This window comes from Mustela nivalis (genome assembly GCF_964662115.1).
Source record: "Mustela nivalis genome assembly, chromosome: 5".
In the NCBI taxonomy this organism is placed as follows: Eukaryota; Metazoa; Chordata; class Mammalia; order Carnivora; family Mustelidae; genus Mustela; species Mustela nivalis.
In genome coordinates, this window is record NC_139024.1 from 84744095 (window position 1) to 84761644 (window position 17550).

General features: G+C 37.9%; 1 protein-coding gene across 1 annotated transcript in view; it reads left to right on the plus strand.

Moving 5' to 3' along the window:
* Positions 1 to 17550, plus strand: part of DNAH8 (dynein axonemal heavy chain 8) — a 343899-nt gene that overhangs the window by 73702 nt on the left and 252647 nt on the right. Inside the window, exons 17-22 of the mRNA XM_082729671.1 lie at positions 976 to 1111; positions 4223 to 4410; positions 7497 to 7577; positions 7982 to 8098; positions 8920 to 9039; positions 16649 to 16784. Coding sequence (XP_082585797.1) covers positions 976 to 1111; positions 4223 to 4410; positions 7497 to 7577; positions 7982 to 8098; positions 8920 to 9039; positions 16649 to 16784 — 778 coding nt within the window. The remainder of the gene's footprint in view (positions 1 to 975; positions 1112 to 4222; positions 4411 to 7496; positions 7578 to 7981; positions 8099 to 8919; positions 9040 to 16648; positions 16785 to 17550) is intronic.

A 17550-nucleotide genomic window follows, 5' to 3' on the forward strand; every position in this document is an offset into this window, starting at 1 on the left:
CTTTTTAATTTTTTTTTAATTTATTTTTTATTTTCAACATAACAGTATTCATTATTTTTGCATCACACCCAGTGCTCCATGCAATCCGTGCCCTCTATAATACCCACCACCTGGTACCCCGACCTCCTACCCCCTGCCCCATCAAAACCCTCAGATTGTTTTTCAAAGTCCATAGTCTATCATGGTTCACCTCCCCTTCCAATTTAGCATCTTATGCCCAAATACAGGACAAAATAAGTACTAAAAATAGTCTTACAAGTAATTTTTAATATTTAAGCATTCTTGGCTGTTAAGTTTCCATTGTTTCTGCTTGGCTGCTGTCAATCATTTTACTGTTCTCACTATTTGTAAAAAAAATTCAAAGCCTGGTCTTAAAAAAGTGGCCAGGGTGGGGACTCCATTATTGATTGACTTTTCATGACAGAGCCAAGATTGCCCTGTTTTTGACATCTGCCAATCAAAGCATAAAACATTTCTTTTTGTTTACCTAAAGGAATTTGGTTTTTGTTCTTTGATATACAGTTACTTTTTTTCAGTTCTGGAATTTGGGAATTTTCCTGATATTCACAGGTCAAGGAAAATGAGTCCATTCTATCTTTTTTTTCCCTTTTTATTTAGTATTATTATTAATTAAATATTTCAAACCTACACAGTATAGAAAATACAAAATTGACATCTTATCCAGAATTGTGGGGAGAGAATAGAGAGTTGCAGGCAGAGGCTCTCAGCCTGGCCAGCTGTTAAGGCTAGAGACCTTTCCTTCTTAAGCCCTTTATTGCCTTTTCCAATGTTCCCTTTCCACCAGTGAAGTTTTTCTACTTCCGTCTCTAGTTTGTATGGGTTTCCTCATCTCTGTTTTACTCTGAGGCAAAATACAAGGCATAATTATTTGATGACATTTTAAATACCAGCAGCTATCTGCTTAGGATAGGAAAGCAATCAGCAGTCTTTTAATTATAAATATTTTTTTCCCAGAAAAACTCAGAAATTTTGTCAAGTGCGGAAGGTAAAGCTGTCATACGTCAGTATAACAAAATTTCCTATGTTCTGGTGGAATTCGAGGTGGTCTATCACACAGCTTGGGTCAGAGAGATTTCGCAGTTACAATATGGTGCGTATAAGACATACGGTGATGCTGTGGAGGGGTATTAGGTGATTTTGAACAAAGTCATGGTTCTGGAGAATTTGTACATCCCTTTAATACAATATTATAATAGTTACTTTTAGATTTGGGGATAATATAATAATTTTTTTATAGTTATTACTAGTATTCTGATTCTATAAGTGAAATTTGCCATCATCTTAAAGTTGATATACTTCGATTGTGAACTCCCACTAAAAAAGCAGCATTTAAAAGTAACTATTGAGACTCTTCATAGATATTTCTCCATAGATGTGGGAGAAGTTTTCATATTCAGTTTTATCATGTTATAGATTCAAATCTCAGTCCTGATCAGGGGAGAAAGAATTGCACTTTGCTTGTCTTCCTCCTCCCCTTCCATTCTTTCTTTTTCTCTAAGCGAATTTAACTTCACTTTTGAGCTGCAGGAAATTCACAGTATTAGGGCTGTGCCTGAGTACCTCTGCGGGGTGCCAAAGTGTTGGGTGGAGTCAAGTGTGAGGCAGGGGATGGGCAGTTTCAAGCCCTCATGCATCCATGCTGCCATCACCTGTAATGTTTGTTACTGTGGGGGCTCAGTTATTGGTTGGTTCAGGTTCCTGCTTTGTGCCATCTTAACCTTAAGCTCTTATCTATAATCTTGGTGGAACCCTGATCGTGACCCCAGACAGAAAAGTTTCTCCCTCCCAGGCCAGGATCCCCACTCTAGCAGAGTACAAATTTGCAGACACAGAAAGCACAAATCCTGCGGTTGGATCATTGCGAGTGATAATAAGAAGGGCCGCTCTTTTTCTGCCTGTTGGTTCTAGACCCATGTATTTTAGCTGTTGGAGGACATGTCACTATTGCCACCCATTGATTAGCTCATGCCTGCGTCCTGGAGGACAGGGTTCCAACCCTGCAGGTTGTCTTCCCCGCCTGACCCCTTTAGCCATTAGTAAGCCACTCGTACCAGCCCAGGCGTTTCTGAGTAATGAGTATGGTAGAACCCTATGGATCCTACTGAAAACTAGCTCTCAAGGACTGTCAAGAGAAACGTAAAGTTCACATTATGGAGAAGGACAAAACAGAACTGTTAACTGAAGTATGGAGCACGTGCTATCTTGCTTCTACAATATCATATGCTTTTCTACTTTTCATTTGTCCTGATTGTTTTTCCTCTTATGAGCCCATGTTCAAAAACAAGTTCACCAGTCACCTCTTCAATATAGCCCTTCCTTATTCTTCCTCCTCTACACACTTTATCTGTTCATCGTTCCCCTGACACTTACTGCTTTAGGGATCTGTCTCAAATCCCCTTCACATTCCAAGGATACTGTCTCTGTCTGTTTCTTCTTGTATACTTTAAATAACAGTCAGTGATGCCAACACTTATAGAGTCCTTACCCTGTGCCAGTCAAAGCTGTTTAAACATGTAGCTTCCTTTTGTCCTCATGGCGACCCTACGAGGAGCTGTATTTATCCTCATTGTTTAGATGAGGAAACTGAGGTACTAAGAGATTACGTCACTTGCACAAGCTCATCACGCAGCTTGGAAGTGGCAAAGCTGTGGTTTAAATCTACCTTTCCTATGAACACAGGTTAGTGGAAATGAATTGTTCTGCAAGGCTTCTTGTTATATTGACGTGGCTATATTTAACCATATAGAAGCTTGGAATAGTAATTGAGGACCTGGAATTGGCCTCTTGTAGATGGTTGGTCTATGAAGTTGAATGAAATGTCACTAAGTCCTGGAGCCGACTTCCTGGCTGTCATAATTCTTAGTGGTCTTGCTGACCATTTCGTCCTTTGAAGAAAGCTCAGTACAGCCTTAAGGAAGACAGATTTCATTACATGAGTGTTCCAAGGTTATTTTGGAATTTACTTGGGAGGATAAATGATTTCAGGCTCAATTTTAAAAAGATTCCACGTGAATTAGGTAAGAATTTTTGTTGAAATCCTCATACAACCAGCATCATTAAGAACCATTTCGAGACTAATGTTATCTGATGAATAAAAGTCAGCTAACTTCGAAGGAATATATAGACAATTCCATTATACTAGAAAATAAATGCAGCCACATTCTATGAAGTAATGTGAGGCTTGGAAGATACATAAGAAATTCTCCTGTTAGTAATGTTTGTTAATATAAGATATAATTTAGGCTAGCACATACTCATCTAGAAGTGTGTTATTATTATGCCTCTAGAAGTAATTCATGTTAGGATAACAATTTAGCTAAGGCTACTCAGCACTAGCCAGGATTATATATTTCAATTCATAATCAAAAGCATGCCCGCAAATTCCTATTTATATGAATGATGTTCAGGTAGTAGTTTAGGTGTAGCATAAAAAAAATCTTTATCTCCTAGAAGCTCACAATGCCATGGTCTTTAATAAATATATCTTACTGATGCTGAGCTTAGTTAGCAGACTTTCAAGATGAGGGCTTAATTCTTCCTTTAAAGGAGCAGTTTGGGTTTCATTGTGGAAAAGGGTTTCTCATATGAAGTATGTCCTATTTTATACTTGTGCACACAGTTCTCTCCCAGAGGTGCATGAAATCACAATCCATTAAAAGAAACTACATTGTATTATAGCTTACCTGCAAAGAGAGCTCTTGCTCTCTTAGACCCACTCAGAAAAGTGTTGCTGTTCATAGCATGAAGGCTATCTGTTCTTTTTTTTTTTTTTTTAAGATTTTATTTATTTATTTGACAGAGATCCTAAGTAGGCAGACAGGCAGGCAGAGAGAGAGGAGGAAGCAGGCTCCCTGCTGAGCAGAGAGCCCGATGCGGGGCTCCGTCCCAGAACCCTGAGATCATGACCTGAGCCTAAGGCAGAGGCTTAACCCACTGAGCCACCCAGGTGCCCCAAGGCTATCTGTTGTTCATTCATTTTTATCTTTCTGGATCTGATTTTATGGGTTTGCAGACATACTGCATTCCCTTATTTAAGTTTTGGGTACAGACCACATGTCAGATGCTATGCCTCATCACCGAGTATCCAACACTATTGTTCTATTAAGAAGTCAGCACCCAGTGGGGAAGGGAGGTGTGTAAGCATGGCTGGAAGCAGAAGAGAAATCCAGAAAAGCTAATGTCAATAATTGTTTATTTGTAGCTTTACAAGCCACACTTTTTGTGCGACATCCAGAAACCGGGAAGTTGCTGGTTAATTTTGATCCCAAAATTCTGGAAGTTGTTCGGGAAACCAAGTGCATGATAAAAATGAAGTTGGATGTACCAGAACAGGCAAAGAAATTGCTAAAATTGGAAAGTAAATTGAAAGCAGACAAATTGCATTTGCAGGTAAGATAGATTATATACATATATTTTAAGATTTTATTTATTTATATGAGAGAGAGTGAGAGAAAAAGAGAATGCGCACAACCATGAGCAGGAGGGGAAGGAGGAGGGAAGGCAAAGGGAGAAAGAATCTGAAGCCAACCAAGTGCAGAGCCTGACTTGGGGCTCCATCCTTGACTTTGAGATCACAACCTGAGCTGAAACCAAGAGCCCGATACCCAATTGACTGAGCCACCCATGTGCCCCAAATTAGATTATATTTTAAAGTTATTTTGGGGGACGCCTGGGTGGCTCAGTTGGTTAAGCAGCTGCCTTCGGCTCAGGTCATGATCCCAGCATCCTGGGATTGAGTCCCACATCGGGCTCCTTGCTCTGTGGGGAGCCTGCTTCTTCCTCTGACTCTGCTTGCCACTTTATCTGCAGGTGCTCGATCTTGCTCTCTCTCTCTGACAAATAAATAAATCTTTAAAAAAAATTAATTTTGAAGGAGGTTTTTTTGTGTGTGTGAAAAAAATATCATAGCAGTTGTGCTGATATGGTAGTGAGAGATAATTTTTTACTTTGTTGATTCTTTTCATTTTTCTTCAGCTTTATTGACGAATGGTGGATAAGTAAAATTGTAAGATATTTAAAGTATACATCATGATGATTTGATATGAATATACATTATGAAAGGATTCCTGTCATGTAGTTCATTCATCTATATGTCATGTATAATATATAGATATATATGTACTTAGGTATCTGTATATTATACATATATATTATATCTTGATATATATATGTATATATTAAACCAAAAAGAAACAGTATATATGTGTTTGTATATACACATATATCGTTTCTTTTTGGTGAGAATGTTTAAGTCCTACTCTCTTAGTAAAATTCAATTAGATGACATAGTGTTATTAGTTACAGACAACACATTATACATTGGATCTTCAGTCCTTATTCATCTTACACCTGAAAGATTGTACTCTTTTACTCACCTCTTCTTATTCCCTCCCCACCCCCAACCCCTGGCAACCACTTTTCTACTGTTTTTACAAGTTCAGCTTTTTAAAAATTCCACATATAAGTGAGACCATACAGTATTTGTCTTTCTCTGTCTGCCTTATTTCAATTAGCATAAGGCTTTCAAGGTCCATCCATGTTGGTGCAAATGGCAGGATGTCTTTCTCATGGCTGAATAATATTCCATTATGTATATATACCATATTTTCTTTATCCATTCATCTACTGATGGATGTTTCCACATCTTGGTTGTTGTAAATGATGCTGCAGTGAACATGGGAGTGCAGATATCTCTTCGAGATCCTGATTTCATTTCCTCTAGATCTACAGTTAGAAGTGGGATTGCACACATCATGTGGCATTTTTATTTTGAACTTTTTGCAGACCCTCCATACTGTTTTCCACATGGCTGCACCAATTTACATCCACACCAACAGTGCATGAGGGTTCTCTTTTCTGCATATTCTGGCCAGCACTTGTTATCTCTTGTCTTTTTGAGATAATGATTCTAACAGGTCTAATTTTAATTAATTAATTAATTAAATTTAATGATTAAATAAAATAAATAATTAAAATAAAATGGAAAATAAATCATAAAAATAATAAAATAAATTAAATAAATAAATAACTTAAATAAATAAAAACTATTCTAACAGGTGTGACATACCATCTCACTGTGGTTTTGATTTGCATTTCCCAGACGGTTAGGGATATTGACTACCTTTTCATGGACCTATTGGCCATTTGTGTGTCTTCTTTGGAAAAATGCCCATTCAGTTCTTTTCACATGTTTTAACTGGATTGTTGGAGTTTTGGGTTATTGAGTTGTGTGAGTTAGTTCCTTATATATTTCAGCTATTAACCCTTTATCAGATATATGATTTGTAAATATTTTTTCCCATTCCATAGCTGCCTTTTCACTTTGTTGATGGTTTCCTTTGTTGTGCAGAAGCTTTTCATTTATATAGTCCATTGGTTTCTTTTTGCTATTGTTGCTTGTGGTTTTGGTGTTAAATCCAAAAATCACTGTCAGGACTGATGTCAAAGAGTTTACCTCCATGTTTTCTTGTTGGAGTTTTATAGTTTCATGTCTTAAACTTAAGTCTTTAATCTATTTTGAGTTGATTTATTTGTGTGTGTGTGTATGTGTGTGTGTGTAAGATAGGTGTCCAGTTTCATTCTTTTGCATGTGATTGTCCAGCTTTCCCAACACTATTAAAGAGACTGCCCTTTTACTATTGTGTAGTTTTGGCTCATTTGTATATTCTTGCTTCTTTGTACATTAATGGACCATATGCACATGGATTTATTTCTGGGTTCTTTATTCTGTTTCCTTGTTTATTCTTTATTATATTTTGCTTTATTTTATATTCCAATATGTTAACATACAGTGTTATATTCCCTTGTTCCTTCTTTATAGTAATAAAATACTAATGTGCAAATAGGAGAGTGGGAACAGAAAAGGAGGAAAGGAATTAATAACTTCAAAACTATTAAGTAAACTTTGAAACAGCTTAATATTATTTATTTGGGGGAAAAATTAACCTGAATCCACATTTCCCAACACACTATGCAATAAATTACAAAATGATCAATTTTTACTGATCATTATTGTTCATCTCTAAAAAATACCTAAAAGAAAAAAGAAAAGCCTATTAACTCTGATTGTGCATACATTTATTTTGATTCAAGGAAAGAAGTGTGGCATCAGTAACAATATGCTTTAATGTGTCAGAAGACAAGGAACAGAGAGGGGAAAAACGTATAATGACAGCTACTGTGGAAAGATAATTATCCAAGCTATTTGAAATAGCATAAATACAGAAAAAAATTAAATAATAAATACAAAACATGCAACACTAGAAAGTTTCACTGACTTGCTGTTTAAAGGATATGTTAAGGTAATTTACAGGGGAAGAAAAAGTATGATAAATTAATCTAAATTTAGGTGAGCAGCCTTAATCTTGGCAGGACTATGAGGAAAAAGGTATAATGAAACCTTCCTGGTATGGATGAAAATATGACTTGCTTTACAATAAATTAAAGTCACAACATACCATTTTGACTTTCAACAGGGTCTTCTGCAGTATTATGAAGACTTATGTCAGGAAGTGCCTTCGGTGTTTGTCAATCTGATGACCCCTAAAATGAAAAAGGTTGGTAATGCTGAAGGCTTATATTATTCCCCTGTTGTTTAAAATTAGATCCCCGTTCTACAGATTATGGATTTTAGAACATCTATTCTTGCCTGGATCTTCTGTCTTTCTAGTTCAACATCATAGCTCTATTTTTCCTATAAAGTGATTTCTTGTCAACAAGTTTTGTTGCCTTTGAAAAACAACTAAATCTCAATAATGAGCACTTTCTAAGAATCCATGATTTTTCATGAACAACCAAAGATGATTAAAAAGCAAAGTCACCTTTACCAGGTATAGTGGAGGGAAATATAATTAAGGAAATATAACATATGATAATTCCAGGTAATAAAAGAAATTCTTTTTGTAAATGCAGATATTCCTAATCATGGAAGCTGCTACTTTTTTTTTTCTGCTTTTCCTAGGTGGAATCTGTGTTGAGACAAGGGCTCACAATATTAACATGGTCGTCTTTAACACTGGAAACCTTCTTTAAGGAGGTTGACTCAGTTTTGAATATGTTCAATCAACTTTTAAAGAAGGTATGATACATACATTTTAAAAAACTACATACATTCATACTCAGGCTATAAGGAATAGTTTGCTTACCTATGAAAGCTAAAGAGTGTGACTTTTAACTAGAAGGACTCCTATTAAGTCAAAAAAAGAATGCTTTATGTTTCTCTTGCTGCTTTGGGACCTTTTCATTTAGGGTTGCCTTGTTTTTATCTCTGAATTACTTGCTTTCAGTTTGTTAAAATGGCGGTTCTTCTCCACTGTGCAGTTTAGAAAATGGGATGATGGTAGACTGTGGAAAATGGCAGAATAGAATGCTTAAATATTAATATTAATACAGCTACTATTAGTTAGTTGAGGCATTCATCTAACTGGAGACTGCCTATTGATTTCTGACATCTTTGCTATGTAGATTATGCATGCCTATTAGATGTGCTATCTGTGATGGCAGCCTGGTATAACAGACAAAACTTGGAGGTTTGGGAGTCCACTAAACCTAGCTACGACGATCTGCCTTTTGCTATGTATGTGTTCCTTCCCAGGTTACTTTACTTATCTGAACCTTTGTTTCTTTAGCTATATAAATTGGATAGTAAGTGAGTCATGGACCAGAGTAAGGATTAAAAGAGATAACACATAGGAGATTATGGTTCATGATGCTTGCTTGCTCTATAAAACTTTATTTCCATTTTAAGCCTTCTTTGCAGATGTACTCTTAAAATTTCTACCAAATTGTGCTTGGCTCAAGGCCCAAGTTTCTAGATATAACCCTCTAAATTAGTTTATAACTCAAGTACATTTGGATGAAAGAAGAGTTTTCCTCTACATTTATTTTTCTTGTTGGTAGATCAGTGACTTGTGTGAAATGCATATTGATACGGTTCTAAAGGAGATAGCCAAAACTGTGTTAATTTCCCTGCCCGAAGGGGGTGCTACCAAAGTAGAAGACATGTTGACGCTCAATGAGGTATGCATTTATCTATTATGTTTTAATCATAGAAATCATGGCTCATAAACCTAACATGGAAAACCTAACAGTGGAATTCTCTATCAGTAGCATATAGACGTCCTAGCTTTTTTGGAGAGCCTCAGATCCAAAGATTCTACATGGCTTCAATAGCTCAAACTCACGGCCACACCCTAGACTGATCTTTCTAATATCCTCAACCTCAGGCTGGAGTTTCCTGGGTTTCTAGCAGTGGTTCACTCTTCTTCCTTTGATGGGTGACCTCAAGTGCCTCTTGGTTTTAATTGCTACAGACTTTCCCTTAAGCCACTCACAGAAATCTGCAAGTCATCTGGAATCATTTCCTGCCTCCCATTTCTAAATTCAGTCAGTCTTCAGAAATAGTGAGGTTTTTGCCTTTTACTCCAAGTCTACTTGAATTGCCTCTTCTTTTCCATACTTACTACCCTTTCCTATGTTGGACCCTTAAGGTTCATTCTGAGTTTAGCAACTGATATTATGATCTAACTGGTCTCTCTGCCTCCATATTTGGCCCTGTCATATCCATTCTCCACATTGCCACTCATGATCTTAAATCCTTCAAGAGCAGTTTCATCCGGTGTCTACAGGACAAAACCCAACCTCCTCAGCATCACAATATACTGAAATTCTTTGAGTACATATTTATGCTCCATTGACTCAAAATCACAAAGACAGGAACCCCGTCTAATCATTTTTGAGGCCTGGCACATAGCAGTCTCTCAGAAATGCTCACTTTATGTCTTGAACCAGATTCTTCTTTCTTTCTTGCCTGCTGTGTGCTTCAACTACACTCATCCTGCTGGTTTGGGTCACCTTGCTCGTGTCAACCAAAGGTAGCTCTATCTCAAGGGGTCCAATCCAGCCCATGGCATACAGGAACGTTTGCTCCTTTTTCTATGGAAATGCAGACTCCTCTTGCCTTTAGGGGTTTGGACAGCCAGCTGGCCTCTTGCCTTAGGACAACTTAGGAATAGGTCAGCTTCTCTATCCCCCAATTCTAGAGGACATGGGTCAAGGTCTCCAAGTGGTCCCTTTGGTGTACCCTACACTTATTTCTACCTGATTTCTACCAATGATCATACTTCCTTTCTATAATCTCAAGATGGGCAAAGGTCTGATGGTTGCCTCCTCTGCTACCATTTAAGAACTACATTCTGCATAAACATTCTGTAGGATCTTAATGTCATTTGTTCTCAGCATTGGGGCTTTGGCTATAACAGGGACAACACAAAATGGCCCATTTTTGTATCTTTTATATCTTGTTCTTGGAGCATGCAAGTTTAAAATGATCATGTCTTCCTGACCATTTGTTCCTTCTATCACTGTTAAGCTTTTAATCTTTGAAGACTATTTTATTTGTCATTATTATAGCTACACCAGACTTTTTTGGTTATTATGTTCCAGATATATCTTTTTTTCCAACCATTCTGGGTTCTCCTATTTTAGGTTTTTTCCTTCTAAAGAACATTTAGCTGGATTTTGTTTTTAACCTACTGTGAAAAATCTTTTTTTTTTTTTTGCAAGTTACTATATAAATTTAATGCACTTGCAGTTAGAATTCCTATACATTTATTTGTTAAATTGCATTAAACTCTATTATTTTAAAATGATAAATAATGAAGAATAGGTAATAAAAAATTTTATTAAAGCCACTGTAATCAAATCAATATGGCATTAACATAAAAAATATATAATTTAGAGGAACAAAGTAAGGACTCCAGGAGAAAAAGAGCACAATAAAAAATTAATACACCATCAAAGGTAATATTTTAGTTCAGTGGGGAAAATGATGGATTAATTAAATAAATGGTGCTAGCACTGTTTCTCAGGAAGAAAATATGATTAGGTACCTCTCTTTTTTAATTGTTGAAATATACTTGACATACAATGTTAAATTAGTTTCAGGTGAACAACACAGCGATCTGACAATTCTGTACATTACTCAGTGCTCACCACAATAAGCATAGTCACCACCTGTCACCGTACAGTATTACAATATTATTGACTATATTCTTTATCCTGTACTTTACATCTCTCTGATGGATTTATAGCTAGAGGTTTGTACCTCTTAATTCTCATCACCTATTTTATCCATCTCTCCACCCTCATTCCCTCTGGCAACAACCAGTTTGTTTTTTATATTTATCAGTCTATTTCTGTTTTTGTTGTTGTTGTTGTTGTCTGTTTGTTCATTTGATCTTTTGTTTTGTTTCTATCCATGTTGTTATAAATGGAAAGATCTCATTCTCTTTTATGGTGGGAAAATATTCCATTGTTTCTACATATCACATCTTTATTCATTCATCTATTGGTGGACACTTGGGCTGCTTCCATAATTTGGCTATTATAAATAATGCTGCAGTAAACATAGGGGTGCATTGATCCCTTTGAATTAATGTTTTTTTTTTCCATTTTTTTTTTGTGTGTAAATATCCAGTATTGTAACTACTGGATCATAGAGTAGATCTATTTTTAACTTTTTGAGGAACTTCCATACTGTTTTCCAGCACAGTATGGCTGTGCCAGTTTGCATCCCTATCAATAATACAAAAGGGTTCCTTTGCCTCCACATCCTCGCCCAACACTTGTTTCTTGTGTTTTTTATTTTAGCCATTCTGACAGGGGTGAGGTGGTATCTTATAATTTTGATTTGTATTTCCCTGATCGGGGACATTGAACATCTTTCCATATGTCTCTTGGCCATTTGTATGTCTTTTTGGAAAATGTCTTTTTGGCGTTAAAATTTTTTCCATCTTCATTCAGTGGAATCCTTCAGGCTGGCTTCTATATTTTTTTATATGACTCCGGTAGTCTTTGAAAGCTCCCTTGCTTTCTGGAACTATAGGGTATCATGGGCTTATCTTGTACATTTCCTGTCCCGGATCTGGGATCACCCATTTCTCCAGTCAGCCCTCATTCCTTTCCACATTACCAGTACAAAATAGTATATGGAGATCACAATTTGGGTCTTAGGAAAGGCACTCAATTTTAAACTTTTGGCTATTCCTTATAGTATTATTTCTGTATCTCCCAAGTAGTATATCTGGGGTGCTGCTTCTTGAATTGACAAATTTGCACATTATTTACTTCCTGCTTTACTAAGTGAGCCCCTATCCTCTATCAATCCTCCCTTGTTTTCTCAATATAGTTATAAAATAATTTTTAGTTAAACAATAATGGTAAATAGCAACACTTAATTATGCCCATACAAATATTAGCCAACGCAGAACCATATATTGTACATGTAATGTATTTTTTCTTAAACAACTTTTCTGTTTTGCTTGGGGTTTCTAATTGTTTCTGTTTTCACACGTTCTTTCAAATACACTATTATATCGGACTCCCAGTTTTCCCCCCAAGAGACTTCCTCTCAGAGCCCTCTGACTACCCGTTTTTAACCTGGATTGATTAGTCTCTAGGTCAGCTGCAAAATTATTAACCTGGAACTCTCGCTGTCTGCTCTGTTTCTTGAATTCTGTATTATTCTAGGAGGGACTGCCCTTCAGATGCTGAAAAGGCCTTTTCTGAGCAAATGAAATTTTCCAAAGAAAAAGTCTCCTGCTTCCTGCCCCAGGGGGGTGGAGGGGGTAATTTCCTGCCTGTAATTTTCTTCTCACTCATTCTAGAATCTGACTCTATGCACTTCACACCAGGCCTTACTTAGAAACAAGTAGAATACAAAGGAACAGGAAATATCTCTATCAGTATCCTTCTTTTTGTCCCATTTACAATGATAATCATTTTCTATTGATATGTACCTATAACTGTTGTGGGAGAAAAATTCACACTACCAGATAGAATTTACTTTGCACACACTAATGAAGAAATTTTATATGCATAGAAAGAGAAACCGATCACACAAATCAGGGAAATTAGAATAAAGTGTGACCGAGTTTGAAGGTGGTGATTGCATTGATATCCTACCAGCAGATGCTATTACTATCAGATAAGTGATAAGTTAAGATACAAAAGCTGGAATTTTGAAGAGCGCTTTGCCAATCAATATGTGCCAGTCACTTGCATCAGACGGATCCAAGGTCTAGTAATATAAACCTGTCATCAGGTGGGCCTTTATAATGAATGCAGAGTAAGATTTATAATGACAGGGCAAGTCTGGTAATATTCTGGACAGAAATAGTTTTGGAAACACACTACAATACACATACTGCTAATTTTGGTGGGAGGTTTGTGTGGGCCAACCGGGGGTTTCAAACCATATTTCAGACCGGCGATATTCGCAGTCTGGGACGTGGTCCTTGACTTGGAGCATCTAACTGTGGTTTTAGGGGAGATTATGTTCTTTTAAAAAAAAAACTTTCATCACCGGCTTCACTCTGGATCCTTTGCTCCATGCTGCTGAGCCTGGGACTCGGCAAAGTGCATTTATCCTTGGCCACCTGGCTTCCTTTTAGACTTTGCAGAAGGAGGGCGGAGGAGAAAGAAGAGACTTACCCTTTCCGGCTTTTCTTTCTGTTCCCAATATAGTCAGACAACCTCTCTTGGCTGGCAGTGGCAGTCAATCCTAGGTCCTAGCTTTTTCTAGTCCTTCCAGAACTCACCTCTCTGGCTTCTCAGATGTACCAGCCCCACAAGGCCCCGCCCTGAGGCAGGAGCACCGGCTAGGCAGCTCCCTTACTTCCCAGCTCCAGCTTCTAGAAACTCCAGCCTCTTGCCTTTGCTCTTCCAGGTTCGGGAGCTGCTTCCTGCAGTAACTCTCTGTGTGACTTTTGTGTCTCTTTTTGCCTTTTTGAGTCCTTTAACAGTTGTTTAATCACTTCTCTATATTACGTTCTCTCATTCTGTCGGGTAGAATAGCTGGTGCGGCATCTGTTTTCCTGACTGAACCCTGACTGACATATCTGTATCTCGATAGGTACACAAAGGGAATAGAAAATCAGGGAAATGTGATCCAAGTTATGATAGGAAGACTGGTAAATACATCAAAGGGTATTAAAAGTTATTTCAACCAAATCAGCTTGGCTCCATAGAGACAGAAAGTCGATTGGTGGCTGCCAGCTCTGTGAAGATGGGTGAACGAGGAGGGACTGCTAATGGGTCTGAGAATTCTTTTGTGGGGAGATGAAAATATTCTGGAAATAGCAGTGATGGTTGCACAGCTCTGTGAATATACTAAAACCCAATGAATTGTATACTCTACAAGGATAATCTTTGTGGTATTGTGTTGTGAATTGTATCTCATTTTAAAAAAATAAAAAAGAAAGAAAATTAGTTTGACGGTTTTCCAGTCTGTCCCTGGACTGCCCTTCAGTTCAGGCTGCTCTTCACTGAGTTCTGGGAAGCCTCATGGAAGAAGTTCCAACCTCTTTTCAAAGTCACCGTCCTCCGGATGGGCCCCAAATCCCACTCTCTTCTTTGTTTTTTTCTAAATTTTTTATTTACTTATTTGACAGACAGAGATCACAAGTAGGCAGAGAGGCAGGCAGAGACAGAGAGGAGGAAGCAGGCTCCCCGCTGAGCAGAGAGCCTGATGTGGGGCTCGATCCCAGGACCCTGAGACCATGACCTGAGCTGAAGGCAGAAGCTTAACCCACTGAGCCACCCAGGCGCCCCCAGATCTCACTCTTTCTTGCCCTCTTGGCAGCCTTCCTCCCACAGTCTTCTTCCCTCTCTTCTCTATCTTCACTTTTCCCCTCCACCGGACCCCTCCTTCTAGCAGTCTAATACATTCTCTTGTCTTTTCCTTGTCAACAAACAAAAACCTTCGCACACCTCCCTTCATTTCTCATTCACAGCCCAACTTCCCATGCGCGCTGCTTCACTGTCCCATCTTTCACTTCCCATCTCCATTTGTGTTCCCCAGTTTCTGGCTCAGATTATTTCTGGCACGAATTAATATTTTTAATACCTTTATGGAGATACATGATTCACACAACATGACAACATACTCATTTAAAGTATACAGCCCAGTGGTTTTAGTGTATTTACAGAGTTGGGCAGCCATCATCACAGATTTATAACATCTTTCATCTCAACCCTTCCAGCCCTGGGCGACCACTAATCTGGGTTCTGCCTCTTCAGAGTTGTTTGTTTTTCCTGCTCATCTAACATGGCTCTCACCACTGTCATTCCAGTGTTAACCACTGTGTTGAATTAATCAGAAGGGCTGGAATGAATAAGTCTTCCCAGGTGGGAAGAGCTGGCGCGGTGGGGAGGGCATTGGAGAATATCTCCAGGTCGGAGGAGGAACAACACCACTTCTTCTGAGACTAAGAAGAGGGTGGGTTCAGATACACACAAAGTGGAATAAATGAGAGAGAGAGAGACTTCAAAGTAGCTCTCTCAATCCAGTAGTCAAAAAAGGAACATGCAAAGGCAGTGCATGAGAGATATGGGACTTTCTGAGTCTTGTCTGTATGGAGGTTTTTGCTTAGACAGGCTCAGATCCCCTTGCAGAAATGAGTTTGAAGGCCCGTGTCGGCTGCTCCCTTTTATTTTCCTCTTCCCTAAAAGGTATGGACATCATAGACATGTCAAAAGACCTGTTCAACCTCATAGGCCAGTTTTCTTTTCTGAATTTAATTAGTTCTTAATTTCTTCCCAAAACCTATTAGAAAAGTTCAGAAAGGCAAAGTCCTGGGTTTAAAATCAAGCAACACTGGTTTCAAACTCCTGTGTTGTCCAGTTGCTATGTGACCTTGGACAAGTTGCTGATTCTTTGAGCCTCGGTTTTCTCATCTATGAAATGGGGACAATGATATTACCTATCCCAAGTGGTTGTCATTTAATTAAATGGGCTATTACATGGGAAGCTCTTAAATAGATGCCTGGCATAAATGAGCCTCATGCTCACTTTAAAACCTTATTTTGTTTGAATCTCAAAGCAACTCTTTGGATTGTCCTTTTTTGAAACCACTTCTCATTTTCAATATTTGACATCCGTATCTCTCTTGTTCTTCAGCTTTCTAAAAAAATTTTTGTTTTTATTTCTTTCTTTGTTTTGTTTTTTAAGTAAACTCTATATTCAACATGGAACTTGAACTCATGATCCCAAGGTTAAGAGTCTGTTCTATCTACTGAGCCAGCCAGGTGCCAGTCATCATTAAATGTGAATGTAGATGTTTATGGGTGATTGAGTCAGATAAAAGTCAAAGACTTTGAGTTTTTATTTTTCTCTCTTCCTTTTCTTTACTTGGACCTTAGCAGCTATGTCTTTAGCCATTGGCAGTTTTGGATCTAAAACATTATGCTACTGGCAACTATCTCTAGTCATTTTCTTTTCTTCTTCTTCTTTTTTTTTTTTTTCTTCAAGATTTTATTTATTTACTTGACACAGAGAGAGTGAGCAAAAGAAAGAGTAACAGAGAGCAAGCACAAGCAGGGGGAACAGCAGGCAGGGGAGTAGCAGGCTCCCTACTGAGCAAGGAGCCTGCCGCGGGGCTCAATCCCAGGACCCTGGGATCATGACCTGAGCTGAAGGCAACCACTTAACCAACTGAGCCACCCAGGCACCCCTCTCTAGTCATTTTCAAGTGATGTTAATTATACTTTTAGAGATTAAAGTTATATTAATAGATTTTACAGTATTTTTAAGCATCTGTAAATTAATAGTTATTGCCTTATTTAATAGACATACACAAAAGAATGGGCTGATGTTCTAAACCACAAAAGTAAGCATGTGGAAGAAGCTGTCAAAGAACTTATATTAATATTTGAAAATATTTATGAAGTTAAGTACAGTGGGAAAACAGCAAAACCACTACCAGGTAATTTTGCTTCCTAGTTACAGTGTTTGAGTTATGATATTATAATCACAAGAGTGATGGATATGTTCTCAAGCAGGTGCCTTCTGCTTAGCAGGTACCCAAATTCCAGACTCCCTGAAGGAAAACGTGTTCAGCATACACTATACCATTTGCACAAACTACTTAGGCACACAGAGCCCTTATATCAACTAGAGAATGGTGGGAATCAGATGCCAACCAAGGACCAATGTTGCAAACAAATCTTAGGCCTGCTATGTTAATCTCTCTCTTTTTTCTTTTAGCACACCATGCTAAAATGTCTGGAGACATTTTTGGTTGTCATATAGCAGAGGGGCTGCTACTGGCATCTAGTGGGTAAAGCTCAGGGATGCTACTCAACATTCTTTAGTGCACAGAACAGCCTTTAATAACCAAGAATGTCAGTAGGGCTAAGACTAAGAGCTTAAATAACTATCCACAACCTTGGAACTAGAGGGTATTATGCTAAGTGAAATAAGTCAATCAGAGAAAGACAATTGTCATATGATCTCACTGATATGTGGAATTTAAGAAAGAAAGCAGAGGATCATAGGGGAGGGGAGGGGAAAAATAAAATAAGACAAAATCAGAGAGGGAGAAAAACTACTAGAGACTCTTAATCATAGGAAACTAATTGAGGGTTGCTGGAGGGGAGAAGGATGGGGAATGGGGTAACTGGGTGATGGACATTAAGGAGGGCATGTGATCACTGAGCTCTGCCTCTGAAACTAATAATAACTATATGTTA